The sequence below is a fragment of the Corythoichthys intestinalis genome, chromosome 20 (assembly GCF_030265065.1).
Source record: "Corythoichthys intestinalis isolate RoL2023-P3 chromosome 20, ASM3026506v1, whole genome shotgun sequence".
NCBI lineage: Eukaryota > Metazoa > Chordata > Actinopteri > Syngnathiformes > Syngnathidae > Corythoichthys > Corythoichthys intestinalis.
The window spans coordinates 866,991-883,680 of record NC_080414.1 but is presented as its reverse complement, the minus strand read 5'-3'; the positions used below and the strand labels follow the sequence as shown (position 1 = coordinate 883,680).

Here is a 16,690-nt window from a genome sequence, read left to right as displayed (position 1 = left end):
CTAACACACTTATTATACAGTAATCAATCAATCTTTTCTCGTATTTACTGTTTGTATTAATCTAACACAACCAAAATATAAAATAGCACGATTGACGCTGACAAGCCCACATCTCTACCACCAACGCTCGCAATCAGTTCTCCTGGACAGTCAAGAGCAAATGGCAGGACGCCCTGTCCATACACAAAGAACACCTGAGAACGCCCGATATCAAATGGATAACACGACTGATAAGACTCCAAGAGCCCCTTTGACACTGAGGCGGAAAAATCCAAGACCCTCGTTGTCCTGACAACAGTAACTCCCGAATCCTCCTGTCTAGTCCACAAACAGACAATAATCCCAAACACACCCTTCTTCTTGCCAACGGCCCGCCTCGCGAGAGCCTTCAAAAGACAATGTTTAACTAATTGTGGTCATTTTTCTCTGGAACCTTTTGACGACGTGTGATAGGGTGACCTCGCCTCCCCCGCCTGAGTGTTTCTGTTCCGCCTTACTGTTTTGATCTTAGTCGACCTGAATAAATTGTCAACTTGTTTTTAGTGAGCCTTCTTTAAACCTTTCAAAATGGAGTCGATACAAAGGGTTATGACTAAGGTGACTCGCTGGCCCGGGTCGTTAGAGCGGCGGTCTGGCTAGAAGGCCAGATTCCTTCACCTATAATCAGGCGAGAGTGACAAAATGCAGATCTCTCAGGGTGCAGACAATTAAAAAACCGTGTGGCATTTGCCAAGGTCCACAGCCTGTCAGAAGGATGGACGGTGGAAAAGTGGCAAAGGTGGATTTTTTAGATGAATCATCCATTGAATTACACCACAGTTGCCGCAAATATTACAGGAGACCTACTGGAGCCCGCATGGATCCGAGATTCACTCAGAAAACAGGGAAGTTTGGTGGTGGCAAAACCATGGTCTGGGTTCACATGCAGTATGGGGGTGTGCGAGAGATCTGCAGGGTGGAAGGCAACATAAATAGTCTGAAATATCAACAAATCTTAGCTGCCTCTTACATTCCTAACCATAAAAAGGGACAAATTCTGCAGCAGGATGGTGCTCCATGGCATACTTCAAGCTCTACCTCAGAAGTTCCTCAAGGCAAAGAAGATCAAGATCCTCCAGGACTGGTCAGCCCAGTCACCAGACATGAACATCGCTCAGCATGTGTGGGGTAGGATGAAAGAGGAAGCATGGAAGACGAAACCCAAGAATGTTGATGAACCCTGGGAGACATGCAAGACTGCTTTCTTTGATGTTCCTGATGACTACATCAATAAATTGTATGAATCCTTGCCGAACCGCATGGTTGCAGTCCTTCAAGCCCATGGAAGTCATACAAAATATTAAATTGGGATCTCATAGCACCACTACTATGTTATGTTACATATTATTTTTGTATTTGAAGTCATTTTTTGGTTCAATTTTCATACTACTTTCTGTAGGCGACAAAACTTTTGTCTTGCCAAAATTTGACATTTACGTCTTCATTAAATGATAAATCTGTTTTTCAGTGAAACAAATAATATTTTTGTACATTCAACATTTGGGAGGGTCTTAGCTTTCATATGAGCCATTTCTGAAACCAATTGAATAATTCAAAGTCAGGTTATTAGCAATTGTTTCTACAAACTGGATAAGCGACGAGACTTTTGTCAGGGACTGTAGAAGAACAGGAAAAAATGTCTACAATTGCAAGTTAATTGGTAGATGGAAGCATCAAAGAATGCCGTCTTTTTTTAAAGGTGGCAAATCGGTCTATCACTCTGCTCTGACTCCTACAGGTCAATAAAGGTGGTGAAGTAATTATTAATATTGGTGTTATATTATGAGTATCCACTGATGATAATCACATGTGAATGAGCTCAGCTCCTGCACTCATCTATACGTAAAGTGAGAAACACAGCGGATACTCCAGAAGGAAGTCACCCCAAAGATAAGTGTGCACTCTTTTTAACACTAACTCTCTAAACAACCAGGACCTTCACAATGCATTTCAGACTTACTAGCTAGCAGCAGCTAAGTAGCAGCGGTATTTTAGAGCTGGTATGTAACTTTTGACCCGAAAAAAAACAAAGGTAAGGCGTGCACAGAGATTGTCTGTAGTGTGCAAGCCAGGTTTTTATTTATCAAACACGGAGCAGTAGGTTTAATAATTACAGTTTTTCAACAATTCAGTTCAGTTCAGTTTATTGTCCCCTAAGAAGGGGAAACTTGTCTTACAGCAGGTAAGCATACAGATAACACAACAACTCAAACACATACAATAAAACAACACAGACTACAAATTTAAAGTGCTATAGACAGTTTTGTATCTAAGTGCAAGAATTGTGCAAATTTAGCAACCGAATTGCACTGGGTAAGAAGGAGTTCTTTGTCCTATTTAACTTCAAAGAAGGGACTCTGAATCTCCTGCCTGAAGGGAGGACCTCAAACGAGCAATGAAGGGGATGATGTACACAATTCAGTATGTGTTTTGCCTTCCTCGTGACCTGCCTCTCATACAGTGGGCCAAATAAGTATTTAGTCAAGCACTAATTGTGCAAGTTCTCCCACTTGAAAATATTAGAGAGACCTGTAATTGTCAACATGGGTAAACTTCAACCATGAGAGACAGAATGTGGAAGAAAAAAAACACAGAAAATCACATTGTTTGATTTTTGAATGATTTTATTTCCAAATCATGGTGGAAAATAAGTATTTGGTCAATACCATAAGTTCATCTCAATACTTTGCTATGTACCCTTTGTCGGCAATAACGGAGGCCAAACGTTTTAAGTAACTGTTCACAAGCTTTTCACACACTGTTGCTGGTATTTTGGCCCATTCCTCCATGCAGATCTCCTCTAGAGCAATGATGTTTTGGGGCTGTCGTTGGGCAACACGGACTTTCAACTCCCTCCACAGATTTTCTATGGGGTTGAGATCTGGAGACTGGCTAGGCCACTCCAGGACCTTGATATGCTTCTTACGAAGCCACTCCTTTGTTGCCCCGGCTGTGTGTTCGGGATCATTGTCACGCTAAAAGACCTAGCCACGTCTCATCTTCAATGCCCTTGCTGACAGAAGGATATTTTCACTCAAAATCTCTCGAAACATGGCCCCATTCATGCTTTCCTTTACACAGATCAGTCGTCCTGGTCCCTTTGCAGAAAAACAGCCCCAATGCATGATGTTTCCACCCCCATGCTTCACAGTGGGTATGGTATTCTTCGGATGCAATTCAGTATTCTTTTTCCTCCAAGCACAAGAACCTGTGTTTCTACCAAAAAGTTCTATTTTGTTTTCATCTGACCATAACACATTCTCCTAGTCCTCTTCTGGATCATCCAAATGCTCTCGAGCGAACCGCAGACAGGCCTGGACGTCTACTGGCTTCAGCAGGGGGACACGTCTGGCAGTGCAGGATTTGAGTCCCTGGCGGCGCATTGTGTTACTGATAGTAGCCTTTGTTACTGTGGTCCCAGCTCTCTGTAGGTCATTCACTAGGTCCCTCCGTGTGGTTCTGGGATTTTTGCTCACCGTTCTTGTTATCATTTTGACGCCAAGGGGTGAGATCTTGCACGGAGCCCCAGATCGAGGGAGATTATCAGTGGTCTTGTATGTCTTCCATTTTCTAATAATTGCTCCCACATTTGATTTCTTCACACCAAGCATTTTACCTATTGCAGAGTCAGTCTTCCCAGCCTGGTGCAGTTCTACCATTTTGTCTCTGGTGTCCTTCGACAGCTCTTTGGTCTTGGCCATTGTGGAGTTTGGATTGTGACTGACTGAGATTGTGGACAGGTGTCTTTTAAACCGATAATGAGTTAAAACAGGTGCCATTAATACAGGTAACGAGTGGAGCCTCATTAGACCTCGTTAGAAGAAGTTAGAGCTCTTTGAAAGCCAGAAATCTTGCTTGTTTGTAGGTGACCAAATACTTCTTTTCCACTCTAATTTGGAAATAAATTCTTTAAAAATCAAACAATGTGATTTTCTGTTTTTTTTTCCCATATTCTGTCTCTCATGGTTGAGGTTTACCCATGTTGACAATCAGAGGCGTAGCAAGGGTCCCCGGGGGCCCCAGGCAACAAGCAACATGGGGCCTTTCGAACGTGTGCAAGTAAGTGGGACAGTTGGACTTGGAGCAATAGAAGAAAGAGTAGCAACACAAAAATACCACCATTGGATGCGGAGGTTCGTGTGAAATCAGTAGTCAGATTGGCCCTACGACCCACCAAATTCAAATTATTCCGTAAAAACCACTGATTGGTGGACTACCGACCGAAATGAGTATTAAATTTCCTGATAAAATTATTTAGGATTATTTTAGATGCATATATGTTATATTTTTCTTATAGAGTATGTGGAGAGGAATACGATAGACCCATTAATAGACTTTTTTGGAAAAATACCTAATTTTTTAAGTAGTCACATGAATAATGAGGTGGCCTGTGAAAATCAACATAAAACACTTGGCAAGGACTTTCCAGAGAGTACTTGGTGATTCTTTAGACAATCATGTGGCGTTAATAGCTGTTTGGGCTTTCTTAAACATGTATAATCTACTTGACATGGTTAGTGCTGATTGCGATTGATAACAGAATCGTTCGATAGTCTGCCAAATGATTCCATGGCATTGAAACACTCCCTACACTTGTCGCTGCGACAGTGCTGTAAAGCTACTTGTGTTAATTCTGTTGGCCCTCTGGGGCCCCCTGCTGGCTGGGGGCCCTAGGCAATTGCCTGGTTTGCCTAATGGGACGCGACGCCTCTGCGACAATTACAGGCCCCTCTAATATTTTCAAGTAGGAGAACTTGCACAATTGGTGGTTGACTAAATACTTATTTGCCCCGCTGTACAATAAAACAACACAGACTAAACATTTAAAGTGCTATAGACAGTTTTGTATCTAAGTGCAAGAATTGTGCAAATTTAGCAACCGAATTGCACTGGGTAAGAAGGGACTCTGAATCTCCTGCCTGATGGAAGGACCTCAAACGAGAAATGAAGGGGATGATGTACACAATTCAGTATGTGTTTTGCCTTCCTCATGACCTGCCTCTAATAAATATCTGTTAAGGAGACCTATTATCTTACCAGCCACCTTCACAATATGGTTGATGTTATTTTTCTCCTTCAGGCTGATTCCTCCAACCCAGGCAATAAAAGCAAAGGTAAGAACCGATTCAATAAAAGATTTATAAAACAAGGACAAGATAGCCTTATCAACATTAAAAGAGTTAAGCTTCCTTAGGAAGTACAATCTTTGTTGGCCCTTTTTGCAGATACTCTGTATTTGCGTCGAATTTGAGTTTACTGTCTATCACAGGATCCAAGTATTTATACTGCTCCACCACCTCTATACTGCTACCTTTTATACAAGTGGGTTGAGGAGGAGTGGGTTGTTTTTTCCTAAAATCTAAAAACATATCCTTAGTTTTAGAGGTGTTACGTTGGAAAAATGATCTGTCACACCAACTAACAAACTCGTCGACCACAGGGCCATGCTGGGATTCATGTTTCTGGAGTAAACTACTACCGTATTTTTCGGACTATAAGTCGCACTTTTTTTTCATAGTTTGGCTGGGGGTGCGACTTATACTCTGGAGTGACTTATATAGAGTGTCCCTCTGTCCAATGACATTGTCATTTTTTATTTCGATTTAATTTTTGCTTTTCAGTGTAATTGTTTGGCATATTGGCCTCGTGAGTTAATGTTGCTAATCAATTGGAATTTATTATAATTATTATATTATTATTATTTATTGTTAAATTTTATTTTTCCTTATCAAACGGTCAAAACATGTATCAAGTGTATTTTTACAGTATGTTTGTGGGGTTTTTTTGTTTCTACTTTTGTAAGTTGATCTATATTACTTTATATTACAAAATGCTATGCAGAGGTGTTCTTATAATAGTAAGAATTTTATATACAAATGATTCTATAGTATATTTACAGTGGTGGCAGAGTTGGGGGGGGTGCGGAATGTTTACGTCTTCCTGGGGGGGCATGACAGAAAATAATTGAGAAGCACTGGGTTAGATGATTATTCTGGAAACTTCAAAGTGAATGTCTCAACATTTTTTTGTATTGTTTTGTTTTTTTAAATAATGATAGGTTATATGATTATTCCGGAAACTTCAAAGTGAATGTCTCAACAAATTTTTTTTTTTTTAATTAAAAAAGAAAATAGGCGCCACTGTTTTTCACAATTTCTGAATTAGACCGTTTGTACTTTCCAATTCGAATCGTCACCTCTAAATGAACGAGCGAAGCAGAATATCTGAGGAAAATGACGTTCACGCGTTACAGCGGGCGCGGGTTGTCCTCCCTGTAGTCGTAAGGGTCTCCGGCGAAGGGCAGCGGCGGTGGGTGGTTGTAGATGCCCATGAGGAAGATGATGATGGTGCCCAGCGTCATCACCGGCGTGATCAAAAACAGGCACAGGCGGTCTACCGTGCGAGCGATGCCGCTCCAGTTGTCCTTCTCCTGTATCGAGTGAAGGAACGATTAGGTCGACTGCCAACATACGGTGCTGGACAAAAGTAACCTTGTTGCTAAATCCAAAAAGTCCGACACCGTGACAGAGACATTAATACTACCTGCCTACAAAGCCATTGTCCGCGAGATGCTCAGCCCTGACATTGCTCAAGTCCCCCTGTCTGATCATTCTGAACTTTTTCAAGCCTAACTGCTATAAAATAATTCAGTGAAAACAAAGACTGAGAGCTGTTGAAGAATACGGATATCGACTTGGTGTTCATCTAAACAGGCTCAAGTTTGACACTGAGTAAGTATACATACTGAGAAATTATTTTATAATTGAATATACTGTACAGAAAATAATTTTGGAACATTTTTGGTTTGTGGTGTGCCGCGAGATTTTTTCCAATGTAAAAATGTGCAGTGAGTCAAAAAAGGTTGAAAAACACTGCCATAGAACACCTGTGGACAGATCTGAAAATGGCACCCTTCAAATCTCAGAGACCTTGAGCAGTTGGCCAAAGAAGAATGGGCTCAAATTCCAGCAGAAACTCATTGATGGATACTGGAAGCGGTTATCGGCAGTTATTTTGTCTAAAGGTTGTGCTACCAAGTATTAGGCTGAGGGTGCCATACTTTTGTTTGGCCCATCTGTGGAGTTTTATGTAAAATGATAATGATTTCTTTTTTTTTTTTTTTTTTCCATTCGCTTTTGTTTTTTTTCCATTGCAAGCAAAATAAATGAATATATTCCTACCAAAGCATTTGTAATTGCACTCATTTTCTTGGAGAAATTGAGCATTATCTTACTGAATTGCAGGGGTGCCAATACTTTTGGCCAGCACTGTAATGCTTTGTGACTGCCTTGATTGATAGAAAAATCAAACGCTTGGCTCGCCTCATTGTAGTCATTCTTGTTGCGCATGTGTTTGATGATGTAATTTGCCCCGTCCACCGCCGGCTTGATTTCGCCGTACAGCTGCTCGGTCACGCCGCCGCTGTCCTCCTGCAGCTTTTTTACTGGAAGCACGACAGGCGCGTGACCTCTGGGGAACGGCGAGGCGACTCGGCTCGGGCGTACCTGCGGCGTGGGCGGGCCGGGCCGCCAGCCCGTGTCTGCCCGACTGCTTCTCGAACATGAGGTCACTGCGGGACTTGACGCTGTAGTACTCCTCGGCCGAGGCGATGTAGCCCGCCGAGCTGGAGCGCCGCTGCAAGGAGCCGTCCCAGTACGGCTCCGTCTCGGCGGGACGCGACATCAGCAGCAGGCGGGGGAGTCGCTCTAGGAAAAACTGATGAGCAAAGATCCTCCTTTTAGTTAGTTACAGTGTATCACAAAAGTGAGTACACCCTTATTAAGTATATCTTTTCATGGGACAACACTGACAAAATGACACTTTGACACAATGAAAAGTAGTCCGTGTGCAGCTTATATAATAGAGTTAATTTATTTTCCCATCAAAATAACTCAAAATATAGCCATTAATATCTAAACCCCTTAATATCTAAATCCCCCTTAAATTGTTACAGACATAATGTGTTACACTCTTCCAGATTCTTTAGTTAAAGCTTAAGGTAGGGTTATCAAATTTATCGCGTTAACGGTGAGAATTAATATTTTTTACATTTATCACGTTACAATATTTAACGAAATTAACACATGCGCTGCACGACCCACTCACGCATTGTCGCGTTCAATCTATGATGGTGCCGTTTTGCCCATACAGTATATAGAGCTAAAAGGCGGCGTAAAATGAGTAGAGTGCATTTTGGCAGCCTTTGGAGCCTTTTTTTAAATGGCTAAAGCCTTACAATCCCTCTCCTAGCGATTAGAATAATCGTGGGAAGCAATGTGGGGAAGAAAGGTAATAGTTGATCTTTTTCTTAACACCCTATGTTATTTCCCAACGCAGAGAAGATATATCAATTGGTTCCACGACGCACAGTCATGGTTGCACTTCCCATCATGCATTTGGGCAGAAGTTAAATGGCTACAGTATCATTTACTGAAAGCTCAACAAATACACTAGATGGCAATATTTAGTCACAATATACAAAGTCACATTTATCCTTTAAGAATTACAAGACTTTCTATCCGTGGATCCCTCTCACAGAAAGAATGTTAATAATGCAAATGCCATCTTGAGGATTTATTGTCATAATAAACAAATACAGTAGTTATGTACTGTATGTTGAATGTATATATTCGTCCGAGTTTTATTCATTTTTTTCTTTATCGGGAATGATTGGAATTGAATCGGGAGCAAAAAAAAAAAAAAAAAAAAAAAAGCAATCGGATCGGGAAATATCGGGATCGGCAGATACTCAAACTAAAACGATCGGGATCGGATCGGGAGCAAAAAAAAACATGATCGGAACAACCCTACTACGTACATACACTGCCAATGGGTTTTCCCATTGGCAGTGTATCAAATACTTGTTCTCCCCACTGTACATCCCTAAATATCCAAGTTGAGTACTGCTTGTGATTTTCCCTCCAAAATGTCGTGTAACTTGTTACAGGAGTGCTGTCAGCATTGCTGCAGAGATTGAAGAGGTGGGGGGTCAGCCTGTTAGTGCTCAGACCATACATCAAATTGATGTGCATGGCTGTCACCCCAGGAGGAAGACGGTACACAAGACAGGCCAAAAACAGTTTGCTGAAGACATGTCAAAAGAGCACACGGATTACTGGAACCATGTCCTATGGTCTGATGAGACGGGCGAGCTTTCTTCAGAAGAGGCTTCCTCCTGGGGTGACAGCCATGCACACCAATTTGATGTATGGTCTGAGCACTAACAGGCTGACCCCCCACCTCTTCAATCTCTGCAGCAATGCTGACAGCACTCCTGTAACAAGTTACACGACATTTTGGAGGGAAAATGACAAGCAGTGCTCATTTTGGATATTTAGGGATGTACGCAGTTCCCATGCGGTTTACTCACTTTTGTTGCCAGGGGTTTAGATATTAATGGCTATGTTTTGAGTTTTTTTGAGGGGAAAATAAATTAACTATTATATAAGCTGCACACGGACTAGTTTTCATTGTGTCAAAGTGTCATTTTGTCAGTGTTGTCCCATGAAAAGATACTGTATACTTAAATATCTGCAGAAATGCGAGGGGTGTACTCACTTTTGTGATACACAGTATTCAACAACTAATCAAATTAGGCGACCATCAATTCCAGTATGTATGAACCAATGAGTCAACTCGTAGCCAAAATAATCCCAGCTTTACCCTCTTGGTCCACTCGGACATGACGTGCGTGCTGGGGCTCCTAAAGTGGAGGTTGAGGACCACCACGCAATTCAAAACCACCACGGTAACCAGCACCATGATGAACATCAGGTACCTAAGACAACGTGTATTAGTATCACAAAAAGCATCCATCCGCCCGCCCGCCTACAGTGAATGACCTACTTGACAATGAGCGGGACTGAAATGGAAGTCTCCGGAAGCCTTTGAGAGATCAGCAGCAGGAAGACAGACTGAGCCAGCAGCACCGAGATGGACAACGTCATCTTCTCGCCACCTGGCGAGGCAAAATAGATGGCAAAATATAGGAATCTATTATGCAATACAGGGTTTAGGAAAATAGGAAGCGACCCACTGTCTGCTGGCAGGTAGTAGACGAGCGACGCCAGGAAGGAGATGAGCACGCAGGGGATAATGATGTTGACGATGTAGAAGAGCGGCTTGCGCTTGATGATGAGGTAGAAAGTGATGTCCTGGTGCTTGTTGCTCTCCATGGGAATGTGCTTGTAGGCGTTCCTCTTGGCCGGACGGTGGATCACCTCCCACTCGCCGTTCTCTGATGGCGGCAGAGACCACCGCGTCACATACGGCAACCCCACCCCCCCAGCGTCCCGACGACCTCGAGCTCTCACCAGTCCAGCTGGCCGGATCGATGATGATCCACTCCGTCTTCACGTCGTCTTCCACCTTCAGGAGCATCCGGATTTCTTTGGCGTTGTACGTCAGGGAGCTAGCGTAGCAGAGGTCACATCAAATTGGACTCAGAACATCCGAGCTCCGGGGAGGGAAGGAGGAACTCACGTGAACTTGAGGGTGCAGTTCTGCCAATCGAAGGGGAAATAGTTGACGTTGATGGAACAGGACGATCGGAAGATGGCGGGGGGCAACCAGTAGCATAGCCCGGTGTATTTCACCACCACATTGGAGTAGTAGGCCACCTTGAATTGGGCGTCATTGCTGGGCGGGGGACGACAGAAGGCGTGCTTTCTCAGGCCGCCGCGCCGCGGGATTAAACGGGAAGGAGCTACGCTTTCTCACTTGTTCTCCAGCACGATCTCAGGAAGCCATACCATGCTGGACGGCAGGCGAAGTTCCATGATGCCGTCGAACTCGCTGACGTTCCACTTCAGCCGGTAGTCCGTCCACGTCTGGCCCACGAGAACCGAATCGGCCATAGGTGTACAGAGTTCGATGTGAAATTCAGATTCCACTCAATTGGAAAATTTCGATTTCTATACCCGTTTCTTAATGTATAAAAAAATGAGGGGGAAAAAAAAAAAAAAATTCAACTGTAGCAAGTCAGAGAAAATGGGGCGCCCTCTACTCACCAAAATATGCATTGCAGGAGCAGTTCTATTTATGGCGATAATGACATTATCTCGTTTGGCGTACCATATCGCACCGCACTGGTGTTTTGTATTGTTTTTTTTTTTTGTACCAACATTTAGGAATATATTGACTGTTTTTTTCTTACATTTTAAAAAATGATCAACAATTAAACAATAAATTGCTAAAAGAATATTTACGATTAAGCCTTTGACTGTATTAGACATCAAATGTCAACGGCATCCTTGACGTTGGCCCCGATTGTGGCACTTTGTTGTAAAATCCTTGAAGTCACATGTTCGATCCAGACGTACCAGGTGATAAGCAAGACATCTACAAGCCTGCGTCTCCACCTTAGTTCTTCCAGACAGTCCAGAACAAATGGTGGGACGTCCTGTCCCAACAAATGGAACACCGGAGAAGCCCCGATATCCTTGCCTGGCACCGCCAGACTATTCTCCCTGTATTTTTCAAACACTGTGAGAAACAGTCTGGGACCCAGCCCATTAACGGCCTCTCGAGCAAGTACAAAATATTTCGTCCAATCAAATTCGTTGAATTGCGTGACATGTTCTTAACGAGTAACGTCATTCTTGCGCGCCGAAAGTCGTCTCTACAACAACACAGATGGCGAACGGGAGAGCCGAGAATATGTTCCAATCCGCGATAAAACCAGTTTTAAATGACCAAAACCACATCAACACAAGTCATTGACAACAGTCAACACGGCTAGCGCTAGCCATGTTGAATAAACTTCTCCATTCTCCGCTCACGTTAATTACTTGTCGCTTTAACAACGTCATGTCTGCCAGTCGCTGATTGGTCCACTCCGCTGTCTGTTTGCTGTGGCTTGCTCCGCCCTCGGAATCTGATCCGCCGGACGGTCGCCAGACTCAATCGCTGGAACAGCGGTGAGTCTGGTATACCAGGCAACCGATATCCAACTGATAACACGACTGAGAAGAGTCCAAGAGCCCCTTTGTCGCTGAGGCTGCAAAATCTCCCACTGCGGTTTCCCCAGCAACGGTGACTCAGCAACTGTGACGCACGGACTAAACAGCCCAAACTGCGATAGACGGTCATCCTAAACACACCCTCCTTCCTGCCCACCGGTCGCCCCGCGAGAGCCTTCAAAAGACTGAGCGTTTAACTAAGCATTTTCATTTTTTTCCTGATAACCTTTTGTTGACTTGTGATATGGTGACCCTGAATCCTTGCCTGGGTCCCTCTGTGCTGTATGATTGCTGTCGACCTGAATAAATTGTCAAGTTGTGCTTCGAAGCCTTTTTCCAGCTTTCAAAATGGAGTATGTACACAAGGTTAAGACTAAGGTGAACATGCGGAGTTTGGCCAGGTTGTCGGAGTCCCGCCGGCCCGGGTCGCAGGAGCTGCGCCAACGCGGGTCCGGCGGGCGTGATTCCGGCAATCTGGCTAAAGGGTCAGATTCCTTCATTAGTCATTGACGGTACTAGACATCCAATGTCAACAGCAACCTTGACGTTGGCACTAATTGTGGCACTTTGTTCTAAAATCCTTGAACTCACGTGTTCGATCCAGACGTTAGTGAGCAGAGTCTCGTCCACTTCTTTCTGCGTAAACCCAAAGCAGAAGTCCAATTTCAAACTTTCAAAAATTGTCTGTCAGCGATAGGCATGTGCCGATTACCGGTTTCAAGGTTTACCGTGGTATGAAAACATCACGGTTTCAAAACCACTAAAATTTTTCGTCATACCGTAGTATGGTATTAGCTAATTTTTACATCCCAAAAATGCAGCAAAAAATGTGTGGCTTGGAGCTTTTCACCCTCAAAAAAGACAAAGTCTCTGGTATGGGAGCACTCCAGCTAGCGAAAAGAAAAGACTGCTGCGGCTTAGAGAAGGGACAGCTCGCGGAGGGTGGCCGCCAAGGGAAGCAACATCTCCAACATGATTTCACCGTCACGTTACACAAAATGTAATGTTCGTAAATGCTGTCTTGAACGTTTCCCACCAACCAGAAGTTCACTCTAGGGTGTTTAGTGTGTCTAGCGAGAGTAAAAAAAAAAAAAAACTATAATGTAAGCTTGCTCATGAGGCAGATAACGTGGCTAGTTAGCATACAAAGACGGCTAACTAGTTTCCTCTCTGCCATTAGCCTACTTTTGTAAAGTCTTCTGTAGTGCTGCAACGATTAATCGATTAACTCGAGTAATTCGACTGGAAAAAAATGATTTGAATTCAATTTTGCTGCTTCGAGTATTCGTTTAATAAAGTGGTGTTATGGTTTGTTTTGAAAGTGTTTGCATTTAGTTTTATTGATTTGGGTAGATACTCTGCCCTCTATTGGCAAAAGTGAATATGACATAACTCGTCCAACATGGCTGAATCCACCTGCTCCCTGTTAAAAACAACATAAGTTTTTGTTTGATGGTAATGTTTTTTTTATGCATTTGTAATTTAGTTTATAATTACATTTAGGCATTTTCTATGTGTTTGAACATTTTTTAAGAGCATTGCAAAAAAAAAAAAAAAAAATTATTGCAATACCGTCATATCGTGAAACCGCGGCATTTTTGCTTAAGGTTATCATACCATCAAAATCTCATACCGGCACATGCCTAGTGAGCGAGCGTCCGTACCAAGGAGATGAGATTCGAGAGCGTGAGCGCCAGGTATACATCGACGGCCTCCTCCTGTCTCTCCACTGGACGCAGCTCCTTGTTGTAGCCGCGCTCCTTCAGCAGGTGGTTGATCAGTCGTTCGTCTTCATTCCTGCACTGGAATGCTATGCGCATGTTTGAAAGTTAACGTCAAAATAACATAAGCAAAAAAAAAAAACAAAAAAAAAGAAAACAAAAAAGACCTCTGAACGTGTGATTTTGCTAATGAACCACCGGGCTGGAAATGTTTATTCTTCTACTGGAATCCAACAAGGATCAGTGGCGCGGGAAGTAAGGTGCTGAAGGTGCTGCAGCACCCCCTGGTGTTGGGGGGGGGGGTATTTTGGTAGATTTTTTTTAAAAACAAATCCTACCATCTCTCCATCATCTTCCGTTTGCTCCGGGGTCAGGTTTAGCAGCTTTAACCGGGAAGCCCAAACTTCCCTCTGCCCAGCCACTTCAACAGGCTCCTCCGGCGGGATCCCAAGGCGTTCGCAGGCCAGCCGAGAGAAAGTCTCTCAAGCAATGAAAAAACACAAAAGAGAATTGGGGGGATTATCATCATTATCATTTTACACAAAAAATGGGCCGGACAGAAGTATTGGCACTCTTTGAAAAATCATGTGATGCTTCTCTAATTTGTGTAATGAACAGCACCTGTTACTTAACTGTGGCACGTAGCAGGTGGTGGCAATAACTAAATCACACTTGCAGCCAGTTAAAATTGATTAAAGTTGACTCAACCTCTGTCCTGTGTGTACCACATTGAGCATGGAGAAAAGAAAGAAGACCAAAGAACTGTCTGAGGACTTGAGAAGTAAAATGGTGAGGAAGCATGGGCAATCTCAAGGCTACAAGTCCATCTCCAAAGACCTGAACGTTTCTGTTTATACCGTGCGCAGAGTCATCAATAAGTGGAAAGCCCACGGCACTGTGGCTAAACTCCCTAGATGTGGATGGAAAAGAAAAAAATGACGAGAGATTTCAACAAACGATTGTAGGGACGGTGGATAAAGAACCTCGACTAAGATCCAAACAAGTTCAAGCTGTCCCGCGCTCCAAGGATACAACAGCGTCAACCCGTACTATCGGTCGGCGTCTGAATGAAAAGGGACTCTAACCAGGAAGACCCCACTTCTGACCCAGAGAGATAAAAAAAGTGAGGCTGGAGTTTGCAAAAACTTACCTGCGGAAGCCAAAAACCTTTTGGAACAATGTTTCTCTGGTCAGATGAGACAAAAGTAGAGCTTTATGGGAAAAGGCATCAACAGAGTTTACAGGAGGCCTTCAAAGAAAAGAACACGGTCCCCACAGTCAAACATGGCGGAGGTTCTCTGATGTTTTGGGGCTGCTTTGCTGCCTCTGGCACTGGACTGCTTGGCCGTATGCATGGCATTATGAAGACTACCAACAAATTTTGCAGCATAATGTAGAAAGCTGGGTCTCCCTCAGAGGTCATGGGTCTTCCAGCAGGACAATGACCCAAAACAGACTAGAAAATGGTTTGAGAGAAAGCACTGGAGACTTCTTAAGTGGCCAGACCTGAATCCCATAGAACACCTGTGGAGAGATCCAAAAATAGCACCCATAGCTGAGGGTGCCAAAACTTTTGTCCGGCCCATTTGTGTAAAATGAAAACGATTTCATTTTTTTTCATTCTCTTTTGTGTTTTCTCATTGCAAGCAAAATAAATGAAGATATTACGACCAAAGCATTTTTAATTGCAATCATTTTCTGGGAGAAATTGAGCATTAGTTGAGCGAATTGCTGGGGTGCCAATACTTTTGGCCAGCACTGTATGTAAACTATCCAGCATGCGTGTGTACTGCCATTTTGCACGCCTTGTATGGAAAAAAGGTGCGAGCATGACAACTTTGGCCGAAACGGCTGTTTTTGGATGGGAAAAACAAACAAAGATCCTCAGCACCCCTGGCTGTGAGTGACTTCCAGCGCCCCTGAACATGATTGTTAAGTGGGCTAAAAGTTTAGTCCTGCCTGGCGCTTGTACTGATGATGTAAAAAAGTACAATCCATTCCAAATGTCCTTTTTCTGTCATCTTGATCAGGTTTTTCAGATCGCCAGCTGACATTTGTAGGCCAAGAGAAGAGACTCCGGCACATTGGAGAGCTCCAATTTCACATGACAGCTGAGTCAGACGTTTGCCAACAAAGGCAATAAACATCAACAAATGATAACCTTAACTCATTGGCTGACATTGACGGTGCTAGACATTAAATTATTCATAACACATAAAAAACAAGACTAGAAAAAAGACCTCAAATATTGTCAATTTACCAATGTTTTTATGTTAATTTCTTAAATGCAAAAAACAGTCAAATAAATCAGTTAATTAGTTTATAAACGAATTTCCCTTATTTTGCAAAACAATATACTCCTAATTTTAATTCTTAAAATGTGAAAGGAAAACAGTAAATATCATCTTATCTTTCATTCTTTTAAAAATATGAAACAAATGGACATTAAGTAATATCGATTTAATTCCTAAAATATGAAAAAAAAAAAAAAAAAATACAATTTTTTAATGTTTTTTTTTGTTTGTTTTTTTTAATTTTTAAACAATTGGCTGGGCTGCCATTAACGGCACTAGATATTCAAACCAGTTTGACTAAGAGGGAATGAATGAAAATGAGCACACTACTAAAAAGCCTACTAAATACTACTAAAAAATGGAGCTTAAAAACCTAAACAAAGCCACGTGCGTCATTGTAAACACTGTGATTAAAAAACAACCGACCTGGCCAGAAAAGCGCTAGCAGCAGAACAGCGAGAGCTTGCGCCGGCTTCATGTCGAGCTCCAGTTTTGTCAGGAAGAAGTCGTCGGCTCGCTCGTCGTTCCGTCCGTTTGCCGCCCTTTTGCCAAAGGGATTTTGAGTGACAATCGGCAGCTGCGGGAACAAGTGGTAGAAAATAGAAGCGGCGGCAACGCACGCTCACTGTTCTAGAAAAACACAACAGTTAGATCCACGTCCGCTAAATCTTAAGAG

General features: G+C 42.9%; 1 protein-coding gene across 3 annotated transcripts; it reads right to left on the bottom strand.

Annotated features, from left to right (window-relative positions):
• Positions 1–1,947: 1,947 nt before the first annotated feature.
• LOC130908920 (acetylcholine receptor subunit delta-like) lies at positions 1,948–16,511 on the bottom strand. 3 transcript variants are annotated; one of them, XM_057824865.1, is made up of 12 exons: positions 13,888–13,989; positions 13,664–13,809; positions 12,591–12,635; positions 10,759–10,964; positions 10,522–10,677; positions 10,353–10,450; positions 10,076–10,276; positions 9,886–9,997; positions 9,703–9,817; positions 7,545–7,755; positions 7,362–7,483; positions 1,948–6,469 (listed from the first exon to the last, which is right to left on the bottom strand). In XM_057824865.1, the coding sequence occupies exons 4-12, from the start codon at positions 10,893–10,895 to the stop codon at positions 6,287–6,289; spliced, it is 1,335 nt and encodes a 444-aa protein (XP_057680848.1). In that variant the 5' UTR covers positions 10,896–10,964; positions 12,591–12,635; positions 13,664–13,809; positions 13,888–13,989; the 3' UTR covers positions 1,948–6,286. The 3 variants fall into 3 exon arrangements, with proteins under 3 accessions (XP_057680848.1, XP_057680847.1, XP_057680846.1); XM_057824864.1 differs by having other exon boundaries at positions 1,957–6,469; positions 10,759–12,635; XM_057824863.1 differs by lacking the exons at positions 7,362–7,483; positions 13,888–13,989 and adding an exon at positions 16,441–16,511 and having other exon boundaries at positions 6,191–6,469; positions 10,759–10,868.
• Positions 16,512–16,690: the final 179 nt, after the last annotated feature.

Excerpts from the sequence above, each read along its gene's own strand:
- LOC130908920 (XM_057824863.1), bottom strand. The coding sequence starts at position 16,492 with ATGAAGCCGGCGCAAGCTCTCGCTGTTCTGCTGCTAGCGCTTTTCTGG. Across the intron at positions 9,818-9,885 it reads TCAGTCCCGCTCATTGTCAA|GTACCTGATGTTCATCATGG; the intron begins GTAGGTCATTCA and ends ACGTTGTCTTAG. Across the intron at positions 6,470-7,544 it reads CCGGCCCGCCCACGCCGCAG|GAGAAGGACAACTGGAGCGG; the intron begins GTACGCCCGAGC and ends CACTCGATACAG.